General features: G+C 45.4%; 1 protein-coding gene across 4 annotated transcripts in view; it reads left to right on the forward strand.

Moving 5' to 3' along the window:
• The window catches only part of DIS3L2 (DIS3 like 3'-5' exoribonuclease 2), a 432,959-nt gene that overhangs the window by 259,619 nt on the left and 145,727 nt on the right, over nucleotides 1-27,613 (forward strand). For all 4 annotated transcript variants that reach the window (XM_029615480.1, XM_029615481.1, XM_029615482.1 and 1 more), the window contains 3 exons: nucleotides 3,348-3,460; nucleotides 10,499-10,606; nucleotides 12,073-12,306. In XM_029615480.1, coding sequence (XP_029471340.1) covers nucleotides 3,348-3,460; nucleotides 10,499-10,606; nucleotides 12,073-12,306 — 455 coding nt within the window. The remainder of the gene's footprint in view (nucleotides 1-3,347; nucleotides 3,461-10,498; nucleotides 10,607-12,072; nucleotides 12,307-27,613) is intronic.

The raw sequence follows: 27,613 nt of genomic DNA on the forward strand, positions 1-27,613 counted from the left end.
TGATAATCCCAGGCGTCCCCCCAGAGCCCGGGATCATGTTTTCTCTTCATACAATCAGTCTGTGGTCAGCACTTCATCCCTTTTTTTAACGAACAACGTTGTATCAGTTCATGCCCAGAGTTGCCAATTCACATTATGTAAAAAATATGTAAGAAAATATTTACTTGGGTTTTCCATAAGGCACAAAAACACAGGGGGGTTTGAGGTGGTAGAAATCCTGAGTGAAATTAAACTGAGTTCTGTATATTTTTCTTGGCTTCCTACATGTTTTATTATCCCCTGTCATGAGATCTTTCTCAGTTTGTTGATGATTTAACCCTGAATAAAAAGTTTATGTATATAACACTTCACATACTGAATTAGGCTTTTGATTGTTGAGGGTGATCGACTTGAATCTTCTGTTAGTAGCTCTCATACTGACCTCAGAAGTAGAATTTGTATGGGATGAGCATCTGCAAAGAGCTTGAGATGTGCTCGGCCACTGGTTTTCTGCAGAGCACCTTTTCGATCATGCCCCAGGGGCTCTGCTGCCTGAGATTAACCTGTTGACTTAGACTAAAAGAACTGTAGGCAAATGCAAAGAAACTTGGAATAGACAGCAGTATTTAGACAGCAGTCTAGTAAGGGTTTGCTTTGTAGGTTCCTTTCCTTGTTATATGTCACCACGGACATTTGTACGAAGAAAAAAAAATCTTTTGTTTTGCATTTCCTGCTAGGTAATAATCCTTTGCTTGTGACATCATAGTATATTACAGGAGAAATTACTTTGATGTCACAAGAAGGTTGTGATGTCACAAGAAGGTAGAGCCAGGAGAAAAATTATATGGAAACTTGGTACATGCTAGAAATGAAGATTTTATATGAAGCAAAAGTAACATTTTAAATTTGATAGTTGTAAAATGCAGTTGTATGGGTAGGATTATTCCATTATCATACAGTAAGCACAGTATATATCTTTTCTGCTTACCACTTTTGTTGCACAGAAATAAAGGTGATACCTTTTTATTGGACTAACTTAATACGGTTCTTGAGTAGCTTTCGAGAGCTAATACTCTGTTCAGATCAAATTGTTGCAGCCTCCCTCAGTTACCATCGTTCATACTGAAGGCGTTCTAAGCATAGTACAAAATATTTTCAAGCAAGGGAATCCCTTAGGCAACCCAACACCTACTTCCGCTCCCTATGTTCTTTCCCTGTTCTCTCAGCTGTGCGGGGAGATGCTGGGATGATTCTGCCTTTTAATAAACTGCTTTCAGAGGATGCTTTTTGGAATTACCTAAACATAATCAGTTTTGAAGTGCCGAAAAGCAGAATATAAATAAATAAAGTAAGTAAATGTATTCCTGCCATTGTGAATTATCGTTTTTTCATGTATCCATTTGTAGTAAATAAGAAAATAAGAAATTGCCATACTAGGTTAGACCAAGGGTCCATCAAGCCCAGCATCCTGTTTCCAATAGTGGCCAATCCAGACTATAAGAACCTGGCAAGTACCCAAAAAACTAAGTCTATTCCATGTTACTGATGCTAGTAATAGCAGTGGCTATTTTGTAAGTCACCTTGATAAATAGCAGGTGATGGACTTCTCCAAGAACTTATCCAATCCTTTTTTTAAACCCAGCTACACTAACTGCACTAACCACATCCTCTGGCAACAAATTCCAGAGTCTAATTGTGCGTTGAGTAAAAAAGAATTTTCTCCAATTAGTTTTAAATGTGCCACATGCTAACTTCATGGAGTGCCCCCTAGTCCTTCTATTATCTGAAGGAGTAAATAACTATTTAAATAACATTTACCCATTCTAGACCTCTCATGATTTTAAAGACCTCTATCATATCCCCCCTCAGCCGTCTCTTCTCCAAGCTGAACAGCCCTAACCTCTTTAGTCTTTCCTCATAGGGGAGCTGTTCCATCCCCTTTATCATTTTGGTTGCCCTTCTCTGTACCTTCTCCATCGCAATTATATCTTTTTTGAGATGCAGCGACCAGAATTGTACACAGTATTCAAGGTGCGGTCTCACCATGGAGCAATACAGAGGCATTATGACATTTTCCGTTTTATTCACCATTCCCTTTCTAATAATTCCTAATATTCTGTTTGCTTTTTTGACTGCCGCAGCACACCGAGCCGACGATTTCAAAGAATTATCCACTATAAGTTGCTGCATCAGTAAGCATATTTCAGAAGCAAATATGTCAGAGTTCATTTCCAATCATTTTTAGTAACAGAGCAATTGCATGTAGCATTCAGTCTCTTTATTATACAGTGACTGCATTTGGAAGAATAATGCAAAGTCTGCATTGGGTTGGGAGCTATAAAGGACAACACAGAGGACTGTATGAGTTAAGAGGGCAGAAAGCTAACAATGGCATAAAATATATTATATATTGTTAGGTTGATGAGACAGATGTGTATAGGGCTTGCACTTATGGTGGAACATATTAATCTTCACCGAAACGGCAATTTGTTTTCTGTCACTTTAGCACAGAGGAAACAGGAAGAGGAATGAAGTTGGTTTCTGGGAGGCCTCAATATAAAGAGGCTGGATGTGTGCGCTAGAGGAAACCCAAGAAAAGGCAACTTCTGGCACCCAGTCCAGCTGTGAAGCATGCTGGGTGGATGTGTTTGTTCAAGCTCTAGGAGATGCCAACAGCCAGAATACATTTGACTGCAGGTCGCCAGGAGCTTGGAAAGCATCTTTATTTCTGTGCTCTCGCCATCATAAACTGTGATGTGAGAGTTCATCTGCCCTTGAACATTTAATTTGCACTTTTAGGGAATTAAAAGCAATTGAAAAAGTAGGGATTTATAATGATATCCAGGGCTGTGTAGTCCATTGACATCGATGCCCATTGAGTTCTGAATATCCCCTCAAATGTGATTCGTTCCAGTGGAAGAGCCGAACATTGATTGCACCACGTTTCTTTTCATCGTTATCGCCGCTCAGTAAAAATGTGACACGGTACCTGTCCAATTCAGCGAGCTGAGGGTCTTGCTCTCCAAATAAAGTGGCTTCTGCTTTGAGCACTCCTTGTGGCTATGATTGTCCCTTCTACACAAATCCCTTCAAGCAATCAGAAGCAGTTTTTCTGTCTTGAATTCCTCTTGAGCATTGAATAGGAGCTTAGTTTGGGTGAAATAAAAGGAATAAAAAAAGCACAATTGTAAGAAAACATCTGATAGCAGAACACAAGGTCATATATTTGGAAAATGGGTAGAGATGCTGTTTTAAAGATGGAGCTGACAGCAATGTATTGTTTATTTTGTGAAATTGTGCATCCTGATTTTGTTGGGCGTTGCCCTGCCCATTCACTTTCAGTAACCTACCATTTTTTTTCATTCTAGGAAACTTTGAAGTTGGGGTCCACATAGCAGATGTCAGCTATTTTCTCCAGGAAAGAACAGCGCTGGACGAAGTGGCCAGCCAGCGAGCCACCAGCGTCTACCTTGTTCAGAAGGTAAGAGGCTGTTGCTGTCTTTTCCCAGCACTGCAGCTCAACTTGTTTTCTGAAGACATGAGAAAAAAGAAATGAAATGACAACATATCAGGTGAGGTTATAAAGCCATAGGGAGTGTGGAGGGTCATGTAACAGTTCAGACATGTAGAATGAATCTGAACTTCTCCGAACTGAAAATGAGCTTAATCCTTCTACCATACTTGGGAAGAAATATGGGATCTGTGGTGAAGATCCCAGGGTTCGCCTGCCTCGTTGGTTCCAGCCTGGTCCTGATGGGAGCTCCGCCGTCTATGATGCCATCAGTGGCAGTTGTATTCTGAGAGTCCACCACTGGGGCCTTACCATTGGTGGTTGCTATTTTAGGTGCTCTTTCGGGAGAGGAACATATGGGGAATTCTAGTGCAAGATTTGTTTTTCTGTTGATAAGCAGGTATGAGTCAGCCATAACATGTGGGTGAAGTCATCTGATGATGCCTATATGGACCCAGCTTTCAGAACTCAGTAAAAGTCTTACTGAGCATGTGCAGATGTTCCTATGCATACATGCTGTCTCTTGAGCCTCATAGTCTTCCTTAGTCTGAACTACCACGTGATATGTTGGCAATCTCTCTCTCAGATTTTTGTTGGCCTTATTTGCCCTGATTTTTCTACCTCATCGTAGTTTTCTCTTGCTGCTGCCTCATCAGCCAAAGTCCAAGAAGACTGCAGTCAGTTGTTTTTAAGGCCTGAGCCTGTGGGTGCTATATGCATTCTGTCTGCTATTGCTGCCTGGGCCAAATCATCATACCTCCAACTGTTACAGCTGCGATTGGATGTCCCAGAGGACACAGCAGTACCATGCCTGTAATATGGAGGCCATGCAGAAGGCTCCAATGGGTAAAAGCCCGAAGCCTCTGTGTGAGGTAGAGCTGAGAAGCTGCTACTTTTCCTGGAGGAAGGCGTCTTCAGTTTCTTGATTCAAGAAGTTGAGGCAAAATACTTCTCCCCCCTTTTTCCCACAAGTTCGGGAAGGCTCCCGCCCCTATGGCAACAGTTCCTGGATCTGTCACAGATCAGGGTTTGCGCATGTCATGGAAATCAGTGGCTTCAGCTGAGATACCAAGATCCCTTCTGGTGTTTCCCTCGACGCCAAAGAAGAAGCCAGCACCGTCTACTGGAGCAGGACCCTCTCATGAGCCCTCAGTCTCGCCAGTAGGTGTAATATCTGCGATTTCTCCACCTCCTACACCATCTTCTGCCCAGAAGGCTGTGAATGCTGCCTCCATAGCATTCTCAACCCCTTTGGCGAGCAGCGACCAAGCCTAGAAATCCAATATAGGCCCTTCCGCACTGCAGCACCGGGATGGCCATTGTTTTCTGTTGTTAAAAATCTCTTTTGCCTTTCAGTTTTTAAATCTTACTAGGTTGTGATAATTCTTGGAGCAACAGAAAAGGATGCCTGAAGTATTGAGAGCACACAAATCCCTTATTGAGATGAGTACAGCTGCTACCGCTCTGCCTTTCTCTCTCAGAAGTTTTAGAAGATGTACAGTCACAGTACCTCTTGTCAGTAGAATAACTAGCGTTCTCACAAAGTCACAGTCTGCTATTGGAGGACTGAATGGCTTTGTTATGAAGTTAAGCTCAATTAAGTTATCTCCTAGTAATGCTTATATTAATAATTTTGAAGGCTCGTGAGCTAAATCTAAATAATTATAAAGTGCTCTGTGTGCCATCCAGTTTAGCTTTATCCCAGACTTGAATGGTAACTCCAAAGACAGGATCCTTACGATCACAGTAAGCACAATACAAAGCTTATTTATTTTCTTTTTTAATTAAAAATTAAATTAAATTCAGCAAATTGAGTGAGGTGATTTTGCTGCATAAGACGCCTGATGCATGCTGGCAAATTGTTTGCTTGGCTGAACAATGGGCTAATCCCAGTGTGCTTTCTTTTGAGAGAGGGTAGATATTCCGTGATAATGGCAAGTGAACCGAGTTACACAGGCACTCTTCTTCTTGCTTAAAGATAAAAACATGAGGGCAGAAAATGACCAGCCTATCTAGCCTGCTCAATCGCACCAAATGTTCAGCTTTGTAACCTCTACCAGTCCCTCAGTGATGGGAGTGATTCATTAGACCGTCTGTGACTTCCTACTGGCAAGTGATAACTTTGTGCTGTCTCAGAGCTTGAAAGACGCTGCTATATTTGGGTATGCAACTCTTTGAGGTATGCTGTCTTTGAGGAATAACAATTTCAAATTGAATCCTCACAAATAAAGGCCAGTAAACAGAAAGTTATAAGGTTCTGCCTTTTGATTGGACTAATTTAATATATTTCCTGACTAGCTTTCAGGGTCCACATCCCTAATAAAGGCAGCTCCCAAACGTCAGTCAAGAAATGTAGCACTTATATATATATATATATATATATACAATTATTATTATTGGCCTTTATTTTGGGCATTTGCATGAGCAAGCAAAGCAGCCATACTACTTGAACCATCATAGCAAGATTACGTGTGAGCAAAGTTCAGCATAGGTTAAACAATCCGCAGCCTCCTAGCAGATCCCTATGAGAGAGTCTCTTCTAACTAAGCTAAAATTCCATCCCAAATGTTTAAAGCATGGGCTGTACATCTTTCAGTGAATAAAAGTCCTGCAAAAATGCATAAATGGGCATAGGGCTGAATTTGCAAGGTTTCCAAGTTAATTCTTTATATGAAGGCTGCCTAAGCCAGTCGGGTATTCGGGATATCCCTAATAAATATGCATGAGCTGATTGTGCATGTAGCAGGTCTCCAATGTATGCAGACTGATCTCATGCGTATTCATGGTGGATGTCCTGAAAACCTGACTGGTTTGGGAAACTGTACTTCTTATGCTGAATTACTTGTGAGGCTCAGATGTGTTTTCCCTTCAGTTTATGAGGTTCTGACATGTCCTGATTATGCAGAGCAGCAGTCGGTGCTTCCTTGCCCTTTCTGATTGTGTGGTAATCAAGTGTGCAAGATTTGTAACATAATTTCCATGTTAACGTTTGATTACATGCCTGGAGTCCCTACAAGCATCAAAGTGTGGTTCAGGACTAGAAAACGCACAGCCCCCTCCCCAATCCCACCTTATCTCCAAAACCATCTAAAAAGATTAACAAGGTATAGGGAATATTTCTGCACAGTTAACCAGCAGACGGACCATTGACAACCTCTCCTGTGGGAATATTGGTCCTTATTTATTGTGCTGGGTGCTTTCTATGCCCTTCAGAGATTACAATAAAAGTACAGTTTTCCAGTAAGGACCTGAATTTCTCCCTCTCTTGCTTCTCTGCTAGGTTAAGATGGGGGTTTGCGCTCTGTAACCTTCTCCCTCGTAGAGGCCGGTAGGTAGCTAGCGGCCGACTGGATGCACTGAACTTTCTTTAATTAACAGTTGGGGCTGTGATTAGCATTTCTTGATGACAGATTTTATTTTATATTAAAAGACAATTTCTTATTGTTTTGGATCTGTAATTTATCACTGTGCACATGACAAGTCTCACGTAGCCTCTCTGTAAATTATGTGTGCATTACTATTGTTCAGTGTGCCTTTCACATCTGCAATAACACTGGTGGCCTTTTGTGTTTGGGGGAAATGGCTTATCTCGGCCTGCACCCCTGTGACCTTACACGTAGCACCGACACCCACTGATTCATGTTGGACGGGGCTCCTGAGCTGAACGGTCAGCATTATAGGAGCACAGACTGCCATTCCCACGGATTTATTGCCGGACTGGTTTAAAGCCAGCCCAGGGACGTGCTTGTGGACAGCACGGCAGCTTCACTTCCAAAAAAACAAGAGAGGGTAAACATTTGAAAGTACAATGGTGGTATGAAAGGTATTTCACCCCTTCCCCATCCTCACCACATGGTTTGACTGTTCTTTCGTATTTTGGGAGGATCACGTTCTGGCGTGTTTTGCTTTCTCTTTAGGAATATATGTCTGTATATCCCTAGGTGAAAGTTCAGACTTCCCAAATTGGTGGCTGCAAGTATTTCTCTGTCCCGGAGACTCACCGGGATGAGGTCCCCGGTGCTGTAGGTTTTCTCATTTCCTTACTGGAAAACTATACTTTTATTTTAATCTCTGAAGGGGGTTTGCGGCATAATCTCTGAAGGGGGTTTCCAGCATAATATAGAAGGACCTATATTCCCACAGGAGAGGTTGTCAATGGTCTGTCTGCTGGTTAACTGTGCAGAAATATTCCCTATACCTTGTTAATCTTTTTAGATGGTTTTGGAGATAAGGTGGGATTGGGGAGGGGGCTGTGCATTTTCTAGTCCTGAACCACGCTTTGATGTTTGTAGGGACTCCAGGCATGTAATCAAACGTTAACATGGAAATTATGTTACAGATCTTGCACACTTGATTACCACACAACCAGAAAGGGCAAGGAAGCACCGAGTGCTGCTCTGCATAATCAGGACATGTCAGAACCTCATAAACTGAAGGGAAACCACACCTGAGCCTCACAAGTAATTCAGCATATGGTTTTCTTCTTCCGGTCCCATCCATGCATTGGTGGTTATAGAAGAATAGTGTACGTTGTGGGGTGGATCGGCACTTTTATAAATGTCCATTGCGACTCTCATTAGATTTTCTTACTACCCATGTGAATGCAAAGAAGGGAATTGCATGTCTACATGTGTTGGTTGCCTTGAAATCCTAACCAGTATCTGATACTCAAGAACTGCTGCAATGTGAATTGGAAAATGAATGTGGTACAAGAAAATGGAAATGCCAGAGTAGAATCAATAGCTGTGAAAGAGAGAGAATGGTTGCTGTCATCACCATGCATATCACAGTTATTTTATATGTGGAATTATTTTGATGATTTTATTTGCAGTCTATTCTTTATTTTTTTTTCAAAATGCTTGCACAAATTTAAAAAAATGCAATTGGGAATAATTAGCTGACCTGGAATGCAGCATCTAGAAGGCAAGATTTGATGTCTTGATGGGCTGTTTCTTTGTTGAGATGTGCACTGTGGATAAAATCGATATCTGTGGTCCTTTCTTTCTTTCTTTCTTTCTTTCTTTATTTAAAAATTTTTATATACCACGACAATAAGACATTTGCATGTCCGTCTAGGCGGTTTACAGATATACATACATAAAATTCAAACAAAATGACACAATATGAGTTGAAACAAATAAAAGTCTGTTGGATATAACAAATTGTTGAAGTTATGTTATACTGTATGCATCATTAAATAAGTATGTTTTTAACATTTTCTTAAATTCTTTGCGGTTTGATATAAGTCGCAGGCTTTCGGGAAGAGAGTTCGATCAGATTGGTCCTGCTACTGAAAAAGTTCTTTTTCGGATTAAGGCTAAGCTGACAGTTTTGACTGTTGGTATTTCTAGTAGACATTTGTTCATAGATTGTAATTGTCTTTGCGTGAATTATGTGGTATGGAAGCGTTTCTAAGTGTCTGGGAGGCCTACTTTGATTGTGGACTGAGGTATCTTATTGGCCAGGTCTGTGCCTCATAGATACATGGAAAGCGGATCTTAATGTTGCTTTTAGTGTTGGGGAATGGAAGAGGATTTGTACTAGAAGGACAGAACTTATGGTTAAGTTATTACATAAATCATATCACACTCCCTGTTTCTTTTCTAAGATTTCCCTGGAGAATGATCCTTCTTGGCGGGGCTGTGGGGAGCCGGGGTCGTTTTTTGCATGTGGTGGGAGTGTCAGGGTAATAAAACAATTTTGAGCTCAGGTAGCTCAAGAGAGTGCAGACATCAAAGCACATCCTGTGAACATTATGGGGTAGATTTTAAAAGGTGCGTGCACAGGTTATAAAATCCGGGGGCGGCGCACACAGGGGGCCTAATTTTATAAAGGTACGCATGGCGACAAGATCAGGCCTCTCCCGGATCCCTAACCCCCTGCCTAACCTTCCTCCCCCTTCCCCTCTCCTCCCCACCCCCTAAACCAAACCTTCCTTACCTTTTTTTTTTTTTTGTAAGTTTCTGCTCTTCTGGAGTAGAAGCGACTTGTGTGCGCCGGCCGACTGCTGGCACCTCCAGCCCCACCCCTCCCCGCCCACCAGACCGCCCCTTTCTCTGGGCCCGGCACTTATTCGCGGCCGGGCCCATTTGAAAATTCGCCCGGCCTACGTAAGGCCCGACCACGCGTGTAAACCCCGGGATTTACATGCGCTGGGCTTTTAAAACCTGCCCGAATGTCTACCCTGGGTCTTTTAAGAAACTGGGAAGGTTCATTGGTACCTAAGCAGCCCAGACTCTTGCTCTCTCAGCTGCTTTTGGCTGCTCATTTTACCATTGGAAATTGAATCCCTGTTTAGACTGTTGGCGACATCAAGGTCACGGCATTGCCGATATTGAAAATTTGTGTTATGGTCTGCAGGGGTTAAACAGTAAATATGATTGAATATGGGGCTGTACAGAAGGTATAATGGGTGGGATAGATGATGGTGATTTGATCTCCAAGGCAGGATTTCATTTTAAATGTGTAATTTTGTTACTTTTTTATAACTGGCTCTGTGAAATCCCATCATCACAATATTATGTGGACTATAACTGAGACATTTTTGTATGCCTAAAATGTTAAAGAAAAAGTTTGACAAAAAAAATATTAAAACAAGCGGACACTCCATGAAATAACAACCCGCAGATTCAAAACAGATTGTAGAAAGTGCACTGTCAAGCTGCGGGATCTGTTGCCAGAGGATGTGATTGAGGGTGAAAGAGGTTTGGGAAAAGTCTGTGACGCATTATTAGCCAGGGAGCCTAAAAGAAAGTTACTGCTGTTCCTGGGGGTGCGGAAGAGGAATGGGATGTACTGGGATCTGGCTTGGTCCCTGGGCGGAATAGACCCTGGCCTGACCCAGATTGGCACGTCTTACGTTCTCATGTTGGCGTGAATTCCCGAGGAAGCCTCGCCTATGGGGAAATCATGGGACTAAAGCCCGATTCATTCCTGATGTGTTGGCCCCGCTTCTTCTCCTTCTCCTGCGGGAGTGCGGTTCTGACGTTGTGTGTTTTCTATTTCCAGGTGATCCCAATGCTGCCCCGGCTGTTGTGCGAGGAGCTGTGCAGCCTGAATCCCATGACTGACCGGCTGACCTTTTCTGTCATTTGGAAGTTGACTCCTGCTGGCAAGGTCATTCTGCCTCTCTGTTTTATCCTTCCCATCCCCTACTCTTTGGATCATGTCTTCTCTCTCATCTTCTTTATGGCCTCTCTGCTCTTTTCCTCCCCTACCACCGGGAAGGAATTTCCACGTCTTTGAGAATTGTGTTGTCAAAAAACATTTTCTGGTTGCAAACGATCAAATTGTGGGAATCAGGTGTAAACCTTATGAAACCTTTCAGAAATGTCAAGCATGTGATTTTCTTTCTGGCCCTTTGATGAAGTAAGGACCTGGTGAGGTGCAGGCTGTTTTCCTTGGAAAATTTGCTGCCCGCATGCTTTGTAGGTGGAAAGTACACGTGAAAGTGTTGTTTTTTTTTTTTTTTGCAATGAAATCCCTGAGCTCACGTGTGCTCCTCGCTCTCTCCCCCAGCCCCAGAAGGATGCACATTGTCGTAAAGTGTTCATACTTTTAGCCACAGACCCAGGTTGGGGGGGGTGGGTCTTCCCTAAACCGCTGGCTTTCTCTGCTGCTTAGGTTTAGGTGTATTGTATTAGAAGACATCTGTATTTCACGTTTATTAATAGGTCATGAGGACTTTTCTGTACAACTCGTATAAAAACTCTTTCTCTGTCTTCCCTTCTTACAAAAAAGAAATCATTAGTTTACCTGTGCTCTCAAAAACCCAAGATTATGATATTGACTAGGTTACCAGACACAGGTATGATCTTGTTACCTTTGGGTGTTATTTAGCAAAATCTGTTTGTGTATCTTTCGCGCTCATCATGACCAGCATGTGGTAATCCACAAGCAGCGTCTTATTCTCCGCCATTTGTTAAAGCGAAATATATACAGACATGGGAGTTGGAAGAACATGAATGCTTCCATAGATGGGGCATATCTTCAATTCATTTCGGTGCACGGCACTTTAAAGAACTGAAGTGCTGTTCCTGGTCCAGCCTAGTGGCTCTGTGACACGTGGAGGTTCCTTAGTGCTTGGATCAGGCCTTCCACTCCCGGGGTCAGCTGGGAATTCTGCAGCGGCAGCAGCATTCGCGGGCCTTGGAGGAGAGGGCGTTGAGGTGGTCCTTAAGGGCAACATCTGATGGCTAGATTTAGGGTCCATGATACAGCACTCCAGAAGGAGCCCTGGCTCCTGGCCTCAGGACCAGACTAGGATCAGTGGGAGGTGGGTCTAGTAACATAGAGTAGTTGCAAATGTGAAGTCTCATGGTGCCAGGATCCCAGGGCTGGTTCTGACTGGGCTGAAAGAAAAAGAACGACGTTCTCGGTGACCATTGTAGTCATCTTGAGTTTTGTGCAAAATTTCAAGAGTGACTCACAATTTGTATTTCTAAGTGTTGACATGGTGTTATCTTGAGATAATACAAACTGTAGCCTGCATCTCCTTTAAGGTTTTGGGGAGAGCTGAACTGCAGAATTGCACAGGACAGAGATTGTTTTTTTTTAATAGTGCGACTCTTCTGTTCTTGCAGATCCTAGATGAATGGTTCGGCCGTAGCATCATCTGTTCTTGTGTGAAGCTGACTTATGATCATGCCCAAAGCATGATTGATCACCCTGACAAGTCTTTCTGCCCGGAGGAGTTGCCACCTGTATCCCCCCAGCACTCACGCGATGAGATTCACCAGGCCGTGCTCCATCTTCACCGGATAGCACGCAGCCTGCGCCAGCAGCGCTTTGATGGTGGCGCTCTGCGCTTAGACCAGGTGAGTGCCTGCAAGTGACTTTCCCCCACTCCCCCCCCCCCTCGCTCCTGGCTTTGGAATATTGTTATGTGATGTTTTTGTTTTTTTTTATTTTGCAAACATAAGAGCAACTAGGATGTTCCTTTGAAAAAAAAACCCTCTAAATTTGGATACTGAGTTGATAGGAAATGATGGATTGGGTGTGCCACAAATGTCTCATTTCCTCCTGCCTTCGTGTAAGACATCTAACAGGAAATTCCATACTCGGGCTTATGAATGAGGTTCGTTCCTGCTGGGGTATGCACAAAGCATTTGGAGGCACCTCCACCAAGAAAAATGACCTGACCAATGGAATTAGGTGTAAGAGCAAGTCCATGCATCCATTTTGTTGACCTGTCCAAGCATCCACTTCTCCTTGGTTTGTGCTTCCCACTTGTTAGGCTCCTGTGGAGTCTTAAGCATCTGAAATCTCTCATTAAAGACCACTTTGTGTCACGGGAAGTCAGTCTGAGATGTAGAGGAGAGGTGAGTAAGAGAACGCTGAAGTTTATGTGGAAGGAGATTGAGAGAGCGTGTAATGATTTGAGAAGATGGTTTACATAGTTAGAGCAGCACTGGAGGAGTCGCACAGCTGAGTTTTGGATAGAGCAGTGGACGGAGATGGTTCAGTGGGAGACCTGTATGGAACAGGTTGTAGGGGAAGTGCTGAGTGAGTGGCTAAGGGATCGGGTAGTGGATTCAGTAAGAAAGTGCAGAGTTTGGTCTCTTTTTTTAGTTTGTTTATAGAGAAATAAACATCATATTTTAGCAGTGTTTTGAATGTGCGTTAAGATGAAGAGAGAAGAGTTGAAGATGATCTCTCTGATAGAGTAGTAGGCAGGTCTTTTTAGCATGGAGGAGAGAGTGGGAGGGCTGGACGTTAATGCTGGAGTGAGGGAGGGAGGAGTGAAAGTCCTCCCTGCTAGTGAGCTCATTCGTTTTGGTTGGTTTGAATGGTGGTAGAGGATATGGTAGTTTCTGAGAGGATTCCTCTGCATGTAGCCTTCTAGTATGGCCAAAATTTACATACTGATTCAAAAACCCTTTGCACAGCATATTAAATAGAGTTTTGTGTACATTTTGTGAGCTTTTTAGTGTAAATATAATTGCATAGGCCCTAGTGTATCCTGTAAAGATGGAGTTTTGTCCCTTAGGTGTAGGGATGTAATCACCGGATGCTCCTTGAAGTGAGTGCAACAGTTTTGCGGTTATATTAATTGGATGAAACTGTAACTGATGAATCTTTACTGTGGCCAAGGTCTGTCTTCATTTGTTTATTTTTTTAAAACCAAGCCATACACCATGATCCGACTCTGCTGCTGACTTGACTCGTACATTCTATCACAGCCACGAGAGAAGCCCTTAACCTTTAGTGCCAGGTCGCAGACCCCCACATAATCAAGTGTGATGGTAAATGTGCAACACAGGAGCCATGATCAGTGCTGCTGCTGCTGCTGGTTATATTGGCAGGCACAGCATCTGATGGATGTGGGGAGGTAGCCCACCTGGATTTTGTGGGCCCTAGGCTGCTGTTCGGAAGGAAGGCCTGGCTTCTGCAGGGCCTGCCAAATCAAATCTTCCTGCCTTCTGATGACCTGCTTCTGCTGTATTTGCTTTCCTTACCCTACAATGATGTGTTTGAGTAAATCGATCAGAAGAAAGGCTCAGGGTGGGCAGACAATGGAGAAAATGAAGAGTTTGTTTTACATATTTATATTCTGCTGTTCCAAAACTTAATTAAAATCCTAACATCCAGATACACATGTACAATGCTAAACTCCTAACAAACTAACGGCTATTAATCAAGTTTACTTAGGGAATAGCCACTGCTATTAATTGCATCAGTACATGGGATCTTCTTAGTGTTTGTGTACTTGCCAGGTTCTTGTGGCCTGGATTGGCCACTGTTGGAAACGGGATGCTGGGCTTGATGGACCCTTGGTCTGACTCAGTATGGCAATTTCTTATGATCTTAAAAGGAGAATAGCAACCATTTTTTTGAACAAATACACTGAAGTGGAGGAGGAGCAATTTAGCCAGACTGCATGGATTTTAACATCTTACCACTTTTTAAAATTCATAGGCTAGTTGGCTATATGCAAAGTTTGTGGAGTAATTTTTCTTTCAATATTGGGTACAAGGTATCCTATGGCAAGCAGTCGCATATTTGAAAATTAAATCTACACGTGCGTTTTCCGTCTCCTGACCTAACCCCATCTCTGCAAAACCCATTTTTCAGTGGCTAAGTACAGTTCAGTTTAGCTGCTGTGCTGGAGCAATTTTTGAATCCTGGATCCCCTGCCTAGAAAGTGGTCACAGTCCTAGTTCAGTATAGGGCAGCACCTCCTCCGTGTCCCAATATAGGGCAGCACCTCCTCTGTGTCCCAGTATAGGGCAGCACCCTCCTCTGCGTCCAGTCTAGGAGCAGCACCTCATCTGTGTCCCCAGTATAGGAGCAGCACCCTCTCTGTGTCCCAGTATAGGAGCAGCACCTCCTCCGTGTCCCAGTATGGGCAGCACCTCCTCCCTGTCCCAGTATAGGAGCAGCACCTCCTCCGTGTCCCAGTATAGGGCAGCACCCTCCTCCCTGTCCAGTATAGGGGCAGCACCTCCTCTGTGTCCCAATATAGGGCAGCACCTCCTCTGCGTCCCAGTCTAGGAGCAGCACCTCCTCTGTGTCCCAGTATAGGAGCAGCACCTCCTCTGTGTCCCAGTATAGGAGCAGCACCTCCTCCGTGTCCCAGTATAGGGGCAGCACCTCCTCTGTGTCCCAGTATAGGCAGCAGCACCTCCTCCGTGTCCCAGTATAGGGCAGCACCTCCTCTGTGTCCCAGTATAGGGGCAGCACCTCCTCTGCGTCCCAGTCTAGGAGCAGCACCTCCTCTGTGTCCCAGTATAGGAGCAGCACCTCCTCCGTGTCCCAGTATAGGGCAGCACCTCCTCCCTGTCCCAGTATAGGGGCAGCACCTCCTCTGCGTCCCAGTCTAGGAGCAGCACCTCCTCTGTGTCCCAGTATAGGAGCAGCACCTCCTCCGTGTCCCAGTATAGGGGCAGCACCTCCTCTGTGTCCCAGTATAGGAGCAGCACCTCCTCCGTGTCCCAGTATAGGGCAGCACCTCCTCCCTGTCCCAGTATAGGAGCAGCACCTCCTCCGTGTCCCAGTATAGGGCAGCACCTCCTCCCTGTCCAGTATAGGAGCAGCAACCTCCCTCCGTGTCCCAGTATAGGGGCAGCACCTCCTCTGCGTCCAGTCTAGAGCAGCACCTCCTCTGTGTCCCAGGATAGGGGCAGCACCTCCTCCGTGTCCCCAGTATAGGGGCAGCACCTCCTCTGTGTCCCAGTATAGGAGCAGCACCTCCTCCGTGTCCCCGTATAGGGCAGCACCTCCCTCCTCCCTGTCCCAGTATAGGAGCAGCACCTCCTTCCCTGTCCCAGTATAGGAGCAGCACCTCCTCTGTCGTCCCAGTCTAGGAGCAGCACCTCCTCCCTGTCCCAGTATAGGAGCAGCACCTCCTCCCTGTCCCAGTATAGGGGCAGCACCTCCTCTGCGTCCCAGTATAGAGCACAACCTCCTCTGTGTCCCAGTATAGGAGCAGCACCTCCTCCGTGTCCCAGTATAGGGGCAGCACCTCCTCCCTGTCCCAGTAATAGGGGGCAGCACCTCCTCTGCGTCCCAGTCTAGGAGCAGCACCTCCTCTGTGTCCCAGTATAGGGCAGCACCTCCTCCGTGTCCCAGTATAGGGGCAGCACCTCCTCTGCGTCCCAGTATAGGAGCAGCACCTCCTCTGTGTCCCAGTATAGGAGCAGCACCTCCTCCGTGTCCCAGTATAGGGGCAGCACCTCCTCCCTGTCCCAGTATAGGAGCAGCACCTCCTCCGTGTCCCAGTCTAGGAGCAGCACCTCCTCTGTGTCCCAGTATAGGAGCAGCACCTCCTCCCTGTCCCAGTATAGGGGCAGCACCTCCTCCGTGTCCCCAGTATAGGGGCAGCACCTCCTCCCTGTCCCAGTATAGGGGCAGCACCTCCTCCCTGTCCCAGTATAGGGGCAGCACCTCCTCCCTGTCCCAGTATAGGGGCAGCACCTCCTCCCTGTCCCAGTATAGGGCAGCACCTCCTCCCTGTCCCAGTATAGGAGCAGCACCTCCCTCCCTGTCCCAGTATAGGGGCAGCACCTCCTCCCTGTCCCAGTATAGGAGCAGCACCTCCTCCCTGTCCCAGTATAGGAGCAGCACCTCCTCCCTGTCCCAGTATAGGAGCAGCACCTCCTCTGTGTCCCAGTATAGGAGCAGCACCTCCTCCGTGTCCCAGTATAGGGGCAGCACCTCCTCCCTGTCCCAGTATAGGGGCAGCACCTCCTCCCTGTCCCAGTATAGGGGCAGCACCTCCTCCCTGTCCCAGTATAGGGGCAGCACCTCCTCCCTGTCCCAGTATAGGAGCAGCACCTCCTCCCTGTCCCAGTATAGGGGCAGCACCTCCTCCCTGTCCCAGTATAGGAGCAGCACCTCCTCCCTGTCCCAGTATAGGAGCAGCACCTCCTCTGTGTCCCAGTCTAGGAGCAGCACCTCCTCCCTGTCCCAGTATAGGAGCAGCACCTCCTCCCTGTCCCAGTATAGGAGCAGCACCTCCTCCCTGTCCCAGTATAGGAGCAGCACCTCCTCCCTGTCCCAGTATAGGAGCAGCACCTCCTCCCTGTCCCAGTATAGGGGCAGCACCTCCTCCCTGTCCCAGTATAGGAGCAGCACCTCCTCCCTGTCCCAGTATAGGGGCAGCACCTCCTCCCTGTCCCAGTATAGGGCAGCACCTCCTCCCTGTCCCAGTATAGGAGCAGCACCTCCTCCGTGTCCCAGTATAGGGGCAGCACCTCCTCCCTGTCCCAGTATAGGGCAGCACCTCCTCCCTGTCCCAGTATAGGAGCAGCACCTCCTCCCTGTCCCAGTATAGGGGCAGCACCTCCTCCCTGTCCCAGTATAGGAGCAGCACCTCCTCCCTGTCCAGTATAGGAGCAGCACCTCCTCCCTGTCCCAGTATAGGGGCAGCACCTCCTCCCTGTCCCAGTATAGGAGCAGCACCCTCCTCCCTGTCCAGTATAGGGGCAGCACCTCCTCCCTGTCCCAGTATAGGAGCAGCACCTCCTCCCTGTCCCAGTATAGGGCAGCACCCTCCTCCCTGTCCCAGTATAGGAGCAGCACCTCCTCCCTGTCCCAGTATAGGGGCAGCACCTCCTCCCTGTCCCAGTATAGGAGCAGCACCTCCTCCCTGTCCCAGTATAGGAGCAGCACCTCCTCCCTGTCCCAGTATAGGGGCAGCACCTCCTCCCTGTCCCAGTATAGGAGCAGCACCTCCTCCCTGTCCCAGTATAGGGGCAGCACCTCCTCCCTGTCCCAGTATAGGGCAGCACCTCCTCCCTGTCCCAGTATAGGAGCAGCACCTCCTCCCTGTCCCAGTATAGGGGCAGCACCTCCTCCCTGTCCCAGTATAGGAGCAGCACCTCCTCCCTGTCCCAGTATAGGAGCAGCACCTCCTCCCTGTCCCAGTATAGGGGCAGCACCTCCTCCCTGTCCCAGTATAGGGGCAGCACCTCCTCCCTGTCCCAGTATAGGAGCAGCACCTCCTCCCTGTCCCAGTATAGGAGCAGCACCTCCTCCCTGTCCCAGTATAGGGGCAGCACCTCCTCCCTGTCCCAGTATAGGGCAGTGGAAGCACAGCACCGGGTCTGCTGGTGGTGGTGGTGGTGGTGGTGGTGGTGGTGGTGCCCCTGTACTGAGACCCTCACAGTCTCAGCTGTTCTCAGGCCACATCTTTCCTCAATAACTTGCATCAGTTTCCAATTAAATTCTGCTGCCAATACAAGGCCGTTTTGGGTTTTGTTTTTTTTTCTAGTTATCCAGGGCTCTCCTTGTGCCTCTCTCTCTTTCTTTCAGAAAACTCTTCTCTGTGAACCTCCCATCAAGCAGATTTCTTCTTGGCTTTTTTTTGCCTTCTTAATCCTTTATTTATGGAATAAGTTCTCTTTTGCTATATAGGAGACCCTCGTACTGTTTACACTTAAATTTAGGTTAAAGTCCAGTATTTTGGCCACCAGTTCTATTAATTTGTGTGACCCCTCTGCTATCAGTGAAGACCTCAATGTCCTTTAAGACACCTGGTTAACGGCACTCGCTAAATAAGGCAAGAAGGAATCACCCACATTATCATCCCATAGTGACGTGCATCCTCTTCTGCCCTAGCATCTTCCTTCCCGGCTGCTAAATAAGGAAAGAAGGAATCACCCACATTATCATCCCATAGTGACGTGCATCCTCTTCTGCCCTAGCGTCTTCCTTCCCGGCTGCTAAATAAGGAAAGAAGGAATCACCCACATTATCATCCCATAGTGACGTGCATCCTCTTCTGCCCTAGCGTCTTCCTTCCCGGCTGCTAAATAAGGCAAGAAGGAATCACCCACATTATCATCCCATAGTGACGTGCATCCTCTTCTGCCCTAGCGTCTTCCTTCCCGGCTGCTAAATAAGGAAAGAAGGAATCACCCACATTATCATCCCATAGTGAAGTGCATCATCTTCTGCCCTAGCGTCTTCCTTCCCGGCTGCTAAATAAGGAAAGAAGGAATCACCCACATTATCATCCCATAGTGACGTGCATCCTCTTCTGCCCTAGCATCTTCCTTCCCGGCTGCTAAATAAGGAAAGAAGGAATCACCCACATTATCATCCCATAGTGACGTGCATCCTCTTCTGCCCTAGCGTCTTCCTTCCCGGCTGCTAAATAAGGAAAGAAAGAATCACCCACATTATCATCCCATAGTGAAGTGCATCATCTTCCTTCCCGGCTGCTAAATAAGGCAAGAAGGAATCACCCACATTATCATCCCATAGTGACGTGCATCCTCTTCTGCCCTAGCGTCTTCCTTCCCGGCTGCTAAATAAGGAAAGAAGGAATCACCCACATTATCATCCCATAGTGACGTGCATCCTCTTCTGCCCTAGCATCTTCCTTCCCGGCTGCTAAATAAGGAAAGAAGGAATCACCCACATTATCATCCCATAGTGATGTGCATCCTCTTCTGCCCTAGAGTCTTCCTTCCCGGCTGCTAAATAAGGCAAGAAGGAATCACCCACATTATCATCCCATAGTGACGTGCATCCTCTTCTGCCCTAGCGTCTTCCTTCCCGGCTGCAGGTTGCAGTTCTGCCGTTGGGAATGAGTCGGCAGTAACCTTTCCATGCCAAGGCTCCCATCACTGACTGCTTAGGAGGCAGACGACGATTTCATCCATGGAGACGCAGCTCCTGTAAACCTCGGCACCAGGACTGGGCTGGACTGACACGAGCCTTTAGTTTATCCAGGTCTGGCGGGTGAGCCTCAGGATGTCCTTATTTGCCGACACAGTCCAAGCTCGTCATCCTGACCCTGGCCCCCACGCTATAACTTTGGTTTCCCAAGTTTTTGGCCACAGCTTCCTCGTCGGCAGTAGTCAGGGCTTTTCTCGCTCAGGATAGCCCTCGTGTTGAAAAATGAGTTTATAGAGAGAACTTAATACAGAACAGCTCGTTAAACAGGTTCTAACAGAGAGGGAAGCGATGCAGCTCTCGGGCTTCTCCCCCCCCCCCCCCCCCCCCCATGTGACTGCCCGGCTGATTGGCAGCTTTAGTTCTTATGTTCTCGGGCTGCTTTGCAGTCTCTCGCCTTTCTTCAGTCTCGCTGCTCCAGCCCATGTCTGATTAAGATATAGATAACATCAACCAAATCATTTTTTTAAAACCCCGATCACATTTTCCAAGAATTTATAAGCATTCATTTAAAAAAAAAAAAAAAAAATGCAATAAAACTAGATTTTTCAAAAAGTGACATCACAGTTTGTGAGGCATAGCCCTTGCCATGACGTGCGGTTTTGTACCAGAAGTCTTGGAAGTCTACACACTGTAATAGTTTTGCAGACGTGAGTGGCACAAGAACAGCCTTGCTATTCTCCTGCGAGTTTCAGAAAAACTACCTCTTGCACACAGCCAGATAAAGCTGACATCCTCCTGAGTGCTTTATATAGCCCTGTTTTCTCCCACACCATCTCCCCGGGACTTGTATTCAGGTCCCTGAAAACTGGAAGCCAAACCTTCCTTGATCCTGAATCCTTCAGCTCATTCCTGCACCTCTGTCTTGGGTGCCCACCCAAGACGCTGTCCTAGGGGGGACGGCGACTCCATGCAGAGCTGGGGAGGAACTTTCCACAGAACCCGCGGAGCTGAGCTCAGCATTGTTCTCTGGCGAAAGCGGCTTTCACGGTTTTTGACTTGCAGGTACAGCCTACGGCAAGGAGGTCTTCCGGGTTCTGCCTTGTACATACTCAGATCCTCAGTGCTTTTTTAGCCGTTTTGTTCTGCCTGAGGCAGGTAACGATTTAGTGGTCCATACTCAGGAGGTATTTGGCTAAGTAAACCCCTGGATTCATCAAAGTGCTATAAATTTAGCATGAATAACGCCCATGATAAAAAAAAAAAAAAGAAAAAGGGGGTGCTTAGGGAAATTTTTGAGTTACCACAACGCGGTAACTCTCTACCTGGATGTGCTATCAAGCTAGGTCGAGGCTACATTGTAGAAATCTCATCTTTATGTACCTTTCCTCATTCCAAATCACATCAAATCTTCACTGATGTGTTCCGTGCTGTTCCTACCTCTGACTGTGCGTGTAAAACTGTTCCCCAAACCTTAGACCACCAAAACTTCACCTCAAGTTACTAGATGACACTCCTATAGTGGTATAAATAGATGACTAATATGTGTGCAACCCTGGAGGCTCTCTCTCGCTCTCTCTCGCTCTCTCACTCCCTGCCCGAAACAGGAATTCAGGCACCACACTTGGCTATCACAGGCATAATGCTAGCAAAAGCACTGTAGTTATTTCCAGTGTTATATCCCACATTAGCATGCACGACACATGCGTTCTGCTATTGCACACAGCGTTAGCACTTCTCATTTTCATTTACTCCGCCCAAAATCTGCCCACTTGAATAAATTTCAGAAATTTACACGGTCAGCTCGTGGTGCGATAAATCACACCTGCATTGTGGCATTATCCACGGGCATTAGGGCTCTAACACATTTTGATGCATGAACCCTGCAGGTTAGCCACATAAATAAATAAATATATGCCACTAACTTAGCTGGGATGTTCAGCAGGGCGCTTGCACCACGGAATGTACCCAGATAAGTTTGAGTTAGATACGTTTATCCGGCTAATTTTAGACCTGCCGAACAGCAAGAGCGAAAATTCTGGTTATCCAGCAGGTAGAAAATTTGGGAATAATTGTTGACCTCAGTTTCTCGTTGTTGTCACATGATTAGAAGATTGCAGCTTCTAATTGAGCCAAATGATGTTTGTTCTGTCCTTCGGGCTTTTATGTTGGCTGGATTAAACTATTGTAATGTGTTATATACTGGGCTCATAGCCAGTGTACTACGTCCATCGCAATTAGTGCAGAACATGGTGGGGGCGTGCATTGTAGCCGGAACACAAACGCGTGAGCTTATAACTGCGATGTTAACATTGTTAAACGGCTTCCCTACAAAACGGAGATCCTGATGTGTTAGCAAGCATGCTACATGAAATAATATATGGGGACTCTGACTGCTGGAGTACTACAGTCTTGGCAGTTTATAAAGCAGCTCACTTGCTAGGAGCAGCAGGGAAACGTTTATTTGAAGTGCCATCTAGAAAACTGGCACACTTGGGCATTACGAGAGAGAATTCATGACCGGAGCAGATTCGTGCGACTGATTGCAGTAATTCCTTTAAAAAAGATCTGAAAACATTTATTTAGGCCAGCGTTTAACTGTGACTTACATTCCTAGGGAATGGGATGATGCATATGAACTTGAAGCACACTGGGTTTTTTTGTATTTTTGGATTCTGGAAATGTTCATTAATTTTATGCATGTTTTGATTTATACTCCGCCTTGAACTTATTGTGACGAGTGCGGATAAGTTTTAATAAATTCAAATTCAATTCTTAGTTATCAGACTAAATAGCCACACCCCAGAACCCTCCTGTCTCACGCACCACTCAGACGGATACCTATTTAGCCAGGTAAATAGATATCCAGCTAAGTAGCAGCCGCTGAACGCAGCTGAATATTCAAACACCACCACCACTAAGCCAGATAAATCAGAACGTCTCCATCTTAGGTGGCGCTGTATATTGGGCCCTTAGCTGCCTTCTCGGTGGCTTTGCCATGATAAAGCCAGGTTAGAATGTTTCTTCTGGACTGCAGCTTGTTTGCATCCTACATTAACCTCTCACTTAACATCTGCAGGGTTTACAGGGCTAACGGTTTCTGGAGGCGAGACAAACCCACATCCTAGCCTGTCAGTGTGTGACGTGGATATCCCTGAAACGGGCCGAAACGTGGGCTGGTGTTCTGTTAGTAGGATGAGCTTTAAATGTTTGATATATGGACAGTTCTTAGCTTTGCTAGAAGCCGAAATAGATTTTCTCCATGAAGGTACCACAGTTAAGGCCTCTTGCTCTCTTTCCCTTTTGATGAGAGGACTGTGAGAGAATGTAAGTTTGAATATCCAGTGGCTCAGCGTGTGATGCAATTTTCCTCAGCTTTCATTGCGGTGCTTGAGGTTTTTTGTGATCTTGCTCTACGTTGATTTTTAACAGAAAATTGTTCATTGAATCTGTAAGGAAGGGGAGGATGCAGGCCAGAGGGGGGGGGGGGTCCCCATTTGATGATGTGAGCGCTAGAGCAGCTGCATGGCGTGCTGGTGCCTTGCTCCTTGACAAAGCAAGTTGGCAATCAGGGGGGTGAAGGCACTGTCACCCAACTGACCCGCCTCTTCTGACCTCCCTGGATGGATGGATGGCTGCTTCTCACAACATGGGAACAAGAAACGTTACTGCTCTAGGAATACGACAACTGCACACCCCCCTCCTAAGCTTGCCACTTTTATAACAAGTCCGCACCCCTTCCGCTACCCGTCCTCTGGCCCCAAGAGCTTCAGCAGGAATTTTCTGCAAAGAGACTAGAAAAGGGACCATGTTAATGTTGGCTCCTTCACACAGGACCCTGGGCCTTTCATGTGCACTTGAGTCCCCCTCAATGTCTACAACAAACTCCATGTAAGGAACACCTTTCAAATGTTTATGTAGGCCATGGAGTCTATTTCCTGCCCTGTTTTGTAGTGCACATAAATAAAAGGAAGCTCTGTTTTTTTTTTGTCCACCATCTAAGCTGAGCATAGCAAATGTTCACGTATTAGTACTGCTTATGTTGTGTTTGCAGAAATGTGCTTTTTATGGTCTGTACAAGCAAACCCATTGGAATAAGATGCTCTGCTGTCAGTGAGCGCACGCTGATGCTGAGCCAAAGTACAGAATTAACATCTGGCAGGCTTGCCGTAAAACAGTAAGGCACAATACATTTGCATAGGCTGCCAGAGCCTCGGAAAGCTTCTGCAGTTCTAATGCTGAATGGAAATCCCCACTGCTTCATGTGGTCACCAAACAGGGTCACATCCTCAAGCCCCACTGAATGGAAACATTGAACTGTATGCTGATCGGATAATTAAAGAAACAGCAAGGAGGCAGGGGATTTCTAGTGGTTAGCTTAGTGGTTTGAGCAGCGGGCTATGAACCAGAGAAGCCAAGGTTCAAATGCCGCTGCTGCTCCTTGTGATCTTGGGCAAGTCACTTCACCATCCAATGCCTCAGGTACAAGCTTACCCCTAGATTCAACAAAATGTGTTATTAGCGCATTGATAATGCCCGTGATATATATAAAAAAAAAAAGGGAAAATTTTAGAATTACCGCACCATGCAATAACATATCGCTTTGCATCGGTAGGTATTGCGTGGTGCAGTAAACTTACCACACCCTGCAATAATTCCTATTTTCGCATCTTGCGCTATGAGAGAGAAAGACTATCTACAAGGCCTTCATAGTAGTGAAGTATTTATATCTCACCCTAGATTGATGGTATCCTGTTACAGAGTCCATCAAGCTAGGGCGAGAGAACATAGTAGAAATGTCATCTTTGTGAGACTTTTCTCGCTCCAAAAGATGTCAGATCTTCACCGAGGTATACTGTGCTGTTTGTACGCCTTACTCTACAGAGAAACTGGTCCCTAAAACCTAAAGCACCACCAACACCTCACCTCCACCTATTAGATGGCCCTCCTATAGAGATATAATAGTTGCACACTGTGAGTGACTCCCCAGAAGTGCTCTCTCTCTCTCTCTCTCTCCTCTCCCTCCCTCGCCCTTCCCCTCTCCCAGCCCAGAAAATGGCCAAAATACAATTCTAAAAATGTATCGCGAATTATGTTATGACCATTTCGGGCATGTCGTGCAGCCAGGAAAAATGTAGTTATTTCCGGCATTAAAACCATGCGATAGCATGCGTTATGCTATCGCATGGTGTGATATTGCCCCCTCATTTCCCTAAATCCTGCCCACACTCCTCCCTGATCCCCACCCCTTCCAAAAATGTGTGTTTGTGCCACGCACTAACTTTATTATCGCGTGTATTATGGCGTTCACGCATGCGTTAATGTGTTATTGCGTTCGTTAACGCCATAATACATTTTGATGAATGAACCGGTCAGATTGTGAGCCTATTGGGACAGTGAAATCTGCTTTGAAGTAACTGAAAAATGAGAATAAAAAAAGTATATTTTTTTTAATTCTGCTTTTTCAGTGTGTGTGTGTGTGTGTATATATATATATATATATATATATATATTAGATTTATTGCAAACCAGTATGCTCAAAGTAAATTTTCAAAGTCAAAATTCATTATTTCTCTGCATTTTTTGTAAAATAAAATTAAAAACTGAAAAAATGCTCTTTGCATAAGTATTCAACTCCTTCAGACTAGTACTTGGTAGAACCACCACTTTGCTGCAATAACAGCTTTAAGTCCATTGGGGTAAGTTTCTATCAGCTTTGCACACTGTTTGGGAGGTATTTTTGCCATTCTTCCTGGCAGACTTGCTCCAGGTTCAGGTTGGTTGGATGCTTTTTCAGAGAAAAATGCATCCTGTACTTCATTTTCATAGCCAGCTATTCAGATTTGGAAACAAAGCCAGTAGGTTACTAGCTCAGTAAGTTAAAATTACTAAGGCTAAATGTCCTATTATAATGATAAAAAAACTCAAGTGGGCATACTGTAGTTATCTCACCACTATTTTTGTTGAATATTATAAAAATGTGTATATAGCTCATGAAGCTTCATGTATTAATCAGCAGAGATTTTTCACAGGGTTATTGTTGCCTCTGCTGCTGCCTTCTCAGATGGAAATTCTCAAACAACCTATTTCCTCTGGAAATTTCCGTGTTTATCCAAAAGCCTAAGCTTGCCAAAGCTCCAGGGTTGGATGGGCTGGATCCGAATTTTATAAAATTTTAAAAACAGATATCTTGGAGCCTTTACTACAGTTTTATAATGGCTGCCTGTGGGAAAGGAATTTCTCTTCTGAGGCTAATCAAGCGCTATTTCCCAAACTGGGTAAAGACCATACATTCATGGAATCCTACAGACCTATCTCGTTAATCAATGTAGATATTAAAATACTAGCCTCTATATTAGCTAGTAGGTTAAGCTTGGTCCTTTCCACTCTAGTCGCCTCAGACCAAACTGGCTTTGTTAAGGGCAGGCATGGGGTGATGAATATTTGAAAACTTCTAGAAGCCGTCTTCAAGACCCAAGTACCTGGCAGGATTTCCCAAGGGGTAGAGAGATTCCAAGCTGCTTATCCCTGGGATAAGAAGTGGATTTCCGCAACTTCACCTTAATAATGGTTTATGGACTTTCCTTCCAAGAACTTGTCCAGACCTTTTTTAAATGCAACTACACTAACAGCTTTCACCACATCCTCTGGCAACGAATTCCAGAGCTTAATTATCCGTTGAGTAAAAAAATATTTTCTCTTATTAGTTTTAAATGTATTACATAGTAACTGGTTAACGTTTACTCGTTCCATTCTACTCATTATTTTATAGACCTCTATCATATCTCCCCTCAGTCGTCTCTTCTCCAAGCTGAACAGCCCTAGCCTTTTTAGCCTTTCCTCATAGGGGAATCGTTCCATCCCCTTTATCATTTTGCTCGCCCTTCTCTATTCCTTTTCTAACTCTGCTCTATCTTTTTTGAGATGCGGTGACCAGAAAACACAATACTCAAGATGAGATCGCACCATGGAGTGATACAGAGGCATTATGACATTCTCTGTTTCGTTCTCCATTCCTTTCCTAATAATCCAGAGCATTCTATTTGCTTTCTTGGCTGCTGCTGCACACTGAGCAGAGGATTTCAATGTATTTTCAAAGATGACACCTAGATCCTTTTCCTGAATGGTGACTCCTAATATGGAACCTTGCATTGTGTATACAGACAAATTCAGAATAAAATGACAGTAATTATGACAATGGCCACATAAAACGAAATGAATTAAGAAAAATCTCTTTCATGCATATTCATTGTTGATATCCTGAAAACTTTTATTGGCTAGGTGTGTGCTGAGGACTGGGTTGAGGACCCCTTGTGCTACATACTTTCTCTCAGTATTCACCGTAGGAGGAGGTTGGCGAAGGAGCACCAATTGACAGGAAGCCTCAAATAGCTGATGGTTAAATCTTTTTTTATAAAAGGTTAAAATACAAACTTCTTACTGGTGGGTGCTTCCCGTCCACCTCCAATCCAAAGTAAGTCACAGTGCAGTGTTTTGCTTATACTTGTTAAGAATTATTAAACAATATAACGAGCTCCCCATATTCTCCTGCCCCACCCACCTACCTGGTAATGCAACGAGTCAGACTATAGATGATACCACAAGTCATTTCCACATTATTGATTGAATGTTAGCCAAATCATTTAAAATCAAGTTTGGAGCTCCATGTGAATAGGGATTGTAAATTTGTATCCCATATTTTTAGAAATTAATTTCTATCTTCATCATCTCCAGCCTTTCAGTCTACTTTCCGTGACATCACAGCATTCCTTGTTAGTGTCGGTGCCCTAGTGCTAGCCATGTTTGCAAGATTAACTCTGTGGCTACCAATAATCATCTGCTCCCCATTAGTCCTCAACAAAAGGCTTGATAATGCGTTTATTATATGGAGAATTGCAGAGATTTAGGGCAGGGAATGGTGTGTGTAGCGGGGGGGACGAGGCTTGAGATGCAGTAGTAAGTCATCTGGATGAAGCAGATGTCCAAAGCAATTAGAGCAGGGGGGGGAGGGGTAGGGTGAGGAGCAGCTTCCAGTACAGAAAGCAGTTGTTGTTGTCGCCT

The sequence above is a fragment of the Rhinatrema bivittatum genome, chromosome 9 (genome assembly GCF_901001135.1).
Source record: "Rhinatrema bivittatum chromosome 9, aRhiBiv1.1, whole genome shotgun sequence".
NCBI lineage: Eukaryota > Metazoa > Chordata > Amphibia > Gymnophiona > Rhinatrematidae > Rhinatrema > Rhinatrema bivittatum.